The 4152-nt window shown below is 43.1% G+C and overlaps 1 protein-coding gene across 5 annotated transcripts in view; it reads left to right on the top strand.

Annotated features, from left to right (window-relative positions):
- The first annotated feature begins 555 nt into the window (after positions 1-555).
- znf341 (zinc finger protein 341) overlaps positions 556-4152 on the top strand; it is an 8258-nt gene continuing 4661 nt past the window's right edge. For 2 of the 5 annotated variants that reach the window (XM_019863117.1, XM_019863114.1), the window contains exons 1-8: positions 556-648; positions 1157-1267; positions 1786-1976; positions 2221-2370; positions 2457-2747; positions 3103-3286; positions 3648-3741; positions 3825-3915. In XM_019863117.1, coding sequence (XP_019718676.1) covers positions 588-648; positions 1157-1267; positions 1786-1976; positions 2221-2370; positions 2457-2747; positions 3103-3286; positions 3648-3741; positions 3825-3915 — 1173 coding nt within the window. In that variant the 5' untranslated portion in view covers positions 556-587. Of the gene's footprint in view, positions 649-1156; positions 1268-1583; positions 1732-1785; positions 1977-2220; positions 2371-2456; positions 2748-3102; positions 3287-3647; positions 3742-3824; positions 3916-4100; positions 4136-4152 lie in introns of those variants that run through there. The other 3 variants (XM_019863115.1, XM_019863116.1, XM_019863118.1) reach the window with 3 other exon arrangements.

Genomic DNA, 4152 nt, shown 5'->3' with positions numbered 1-4152 from the left:
GGGCGGGTGCAGTCCATTTCTAAAAAGATCTCCGCTGCCCTGTTGTAGTCCGTAATTGTTGTTATTGTCCCAGCTGATCCAGGTCCAAACAAGGATGGGGCACTTTTCGCGCGAAATCTTTTTTGCCGCGAAACCGACACGTGTGCCAGCCTGGATCCTTTCATTGGTCGAGAAACTGAGTCCTCAGTGAGACGAGTTAAGCGCCATCTGATTGGTGGATTTTGTTGTCAGTCATTTTATCGATCGCAGATTTGTCGATACAAGATGCATTTTAATGTCACACAGTGGCATTATATATTTAGTTTGACTATCGTAAATAACATTATCGTATTTATTTTAAATACCACATGTCTAAAGTTTTTTTGGAAACATTTAAGCCTTTTCTGTGATATTTTCTGGTTTCATTTTCGAACATGAAATTTGTAAATGGAAGTGTTTCTGTTCCGAGAATGTTTCCGGTATTATTAGGTCGTTATTGTAATTAACGTTCCAAAAGTCACACGCTTGTCCACGGCATTAGTTCGAGTGTTTTGCTCCACATTGACAGCTGTGGCAGCGCTTCCAATTCAGCAGACTCTGCTAGTCAAATGCCGATCACGCAGTTGAAGAACCGCAAAATGGCGCAGGCTATATTTGAGGTACTTGAAGGTAAGAATAATTTATTAATACCCATTTAATTACAACCTAAATGGCTTGGCTGTCCACATTAAGTTTGTGTGATTTATCGGAACAATTTCATCGTGCACTATACGCAACAGAAATTAATATTTGGCTAGTGTTTTCGTCACAAAACCACGTAGAATCGAGTGCAAAAATGAAACAATCTAGTTCATGCCTAAATTGAACATTGGATGAGACGCTTTCACAAAATTATATTTTAAGCAATAAATGATACATTACGTGAAGTGTTGTAGGTATACTTAGTTTCACCCGGGGTTTTATGATCATGTATATATGGTTGTAGTCATCGGATTATATGTAAGGTAGTATAATATAAACAAAGCAAGATGCACGTATGAAGGCATAAACACAGTTGATGGGCTTGATTTAAAATTACATGTCATGTCTGCTTGTGAATCAGTCATTCTCAAGACGTATTTTTAAATGATGCACCAATGGATCCAATGCAACCACCAAATTTGACTTTCCTCTCCAGGCATGGACAATCAGACAGTACTGGCGGTCCAATCATTGCTGGACGGTCAAGGAGGTGTTCCTGACCCAAACAACCAAAACGTCTCCGGCACACCAACTATCCAGTCTATGGGTGCGTGAATGACGAAGCAGCCACTCTGCATTCCAATGAATTTGCCTTCTTTAGAACAATGAGTCTCCGCCTGTGCAACACGGAACACGAGATTGTTCCTACGAGATTTTACGGACTAGTATTTCTTTACCGCAAATAATGTGTCTTTGTTTCTGTATCTGTGTCACTGGCCAGGAAGAACAATTAAATGTTCTGTCACGAGATGGCAGAAGGTACAGTTAATCTGTGCATCCACTTTTTTTTTTTCAGGGACAGTTTTGTTTGGTGGTGCGTAGTGAATTTTTTCTAATGTAAAATATGTGCCGTTGATCAATAAAGGTTGGAGAAATCCTAGTTGAGTTCAATTAATGTGAATGGTCCCTTTTCTTTATGTGCTCTGCGAGTGGCTGCCACCCAGTGCTGTCGGGAGAGGCTCCAGCTCCACTGTGACCCTGAAAAGCACTACAGGAAATGGATGGATAGATGTTGGTATACACAATTCCTCCGCCTCACTGTATATGTTTGTTTTTTCCCCACAGATGACGAAGATGTGTTCTTGTGCGGGAAGTGTAAGAAGCAGTTCAATTCCCTGCCGGCCTTCATGGCACACAAACGGGAGCAGTGCCAGTCGAGTGCCCCCTCCCTGTCCACTGTGTCTTTGGCCTCCACCAATGCTTACACACCGGTTCCCTCCATCACGTCAGGACCTCAAACTAATGCCAACAGGCAGGTGAGAAGAAAATCAGACCATTGTTTGTTATAAAATGGAGTATACGTGACTAAATTAACTTTTTGTCATTACATTTCGACTTCTCATAACTACAATTGTTATGATTGTCACACTATGACTCTATTCTGACAGATTTGACTCTGGAAGAATTGCATTTTTGGTGGAGGTACTCCATTTGTGGACTCTATCACATGGAAATTTTAAAAAAATGTCTTCCTTGTGTGTCATTGTGACTGTCCTGCAGGTGTCCACCTACATCACAGTTCCACCCTCCCCTCTAACACACACGCTGGTTCAAGGAAACGTGCTGGTCAGTGATGACATTCTTATGTCTGCCATCTCAGCGTTCACCTCCATTGACCAGCCAATGACCGCCATGCAAACGCCCGTACAGGTAACACACCACCACCAGTCAATTTCCGTCCCATCTGACTAAACTGGAACTGGATCACTTGAACTTCATCATGGTTTGTCTTCCAGAGTAACCCAAGCATGCACACAACTGGTGTATCATATCTTCAGCACCACCACCACCACCACCATCATTCTCATCATCCTCAACAGCAGCCCTGCCACACACTTGCTCCGAGCCAGACGCCGGCCCACCCGCCGCCGGCAGGACAACCCAGCCAGCAGCCTCTCACCTCTTCGCATGTCCCCGCCAACCACGGCAACTCGGTAGTTCAGGTCTACAGCACGCTGCCCCACATGGTCGGTGGCGGTAGTGCGGAGATTCACGCACTGAATCTGCATCCATTCCATCCTGTACAAGTGAGTGGAGAACAATGGTATTAAAAGGGTTCGGTGTGCTCTTGTGGGCGACCTGTGCAATCGACTTACTTGGCACAAGATTAGGTACAGCCCGTCTGAACACAGCGTGGAATTGTGAAAAGTAGTCAAGTAATTGATGCCAACCTCCTAAAATGTTTATAATTGCCTATATTAATCGTTGAAGCTATAAATATACCACAAATTATTTCATTCATAAATTGTCCCACTAGACTGAGCACCGATAGTCACAATTTTGTGTTTGTGTTACACAAACAAATGAAGTGCCATTTCATTGATTAAGTATAAGAGATTTTGAGTGAATGATTTGCTGTCATGACACTGTTATGTCGCATAGGTGCCCAGTCAGTGTGTGGAGAGCCAATCATTCACCACGCCTCCTGTCTACAGTCCGGGAAAGCTGGGCATCAAAACAAAGACGTGCAGCATCACCACCAACACAACAGAGTTGGGCGAGTTTGAAAAACTCATTGGCCCCAAACGACCAACAAGTAGCAAAAAAAGTGCAGATGGTGTCGTAGGTATGTATGTGTCTGTTTAAGTGGTGGGGGGGGCTGTAATTATTATTTTTAAGTTGTTATTTTGGGGGGCATTTTTTGACAAAAATAATTAAGCCTATAGGTTTGCAAGTAAGAGTAAATAGTGGTGCCACTTGTCATTCTGTGTGAAAAGGAGATTATTTGAGGAGCAGATTTTATTTGTGGATGATGCACTCGGCCCGTATTTGAGGTAAGGTGTCTGTTTGAGCAGAGGCCGCTTTTTGAGGAACACTGTCCCACTGATGCTGCTTCAAATAACTCAACAGACATCACATAGACATGTCATGCAGTAAAAACTTAGGGGTGCATTATGCGAATCTTTGCTACTTTTGATTTTCCTCAGCAGAGTCGCTGAAATCCAAAGGACCGAAGCTGAAGTGTAATTTCTGTGACAAAATCTTCTCCAAAAACTTTGACCTTCAGCAGCACATTAGGAGGTGAGCTACTCCCCGAAAGCTGGACCATACTCTTATTACAAAAAAAAATTCACTTTCACAACTTTTTTACTTTTTTTTTGCAGTCATACAGGAGAGAAACCATTTCAATGTATCGTTTGCGGTCGAGCCTTCGCCCAAAAGTCCAATGTGAAGAAACATATGCAGACACACAAGGTTCTCAGTGATTTGTCAGTACTCTCCAAGAATGTTTTTTTTTTTTTTTTTTTTGCGCTATGGTGTACAACTGCACTGCATCATACTGCAAGCTCCAAATTGCTGGCATTCGTTCCTATGAAGGAAGAAAGTACAGCAATCCAACACCAGCTACGTCAAAATACCAGCCGTCTCTTGTCGTTAAGGTGTGGCCCATGGGCGTGGCCAGCACGGTGTCAAGGCTGCCAGTCACTGTAA

The sequence above is a fragment of the Hippocampus comes genome, unplaced genomic scaffold (assembly GCF_001891065.2).
Source record: "Hippocampus comes isolate QL1 unplaced genomic scaffold, H_comes_QL1_v1.1 scaffold1, whole genome shotgun sequence".
NCBI classification, from domain to species: Eukaryota; Metazoa; Chordata; class Actinopteri; order Syngnathiformes; family Syngnathidae; genus Hippocampus; species Hippocampus comes.
This window is presented reverse-complemented; position numbering and strand designations above follow the sequence as displayed.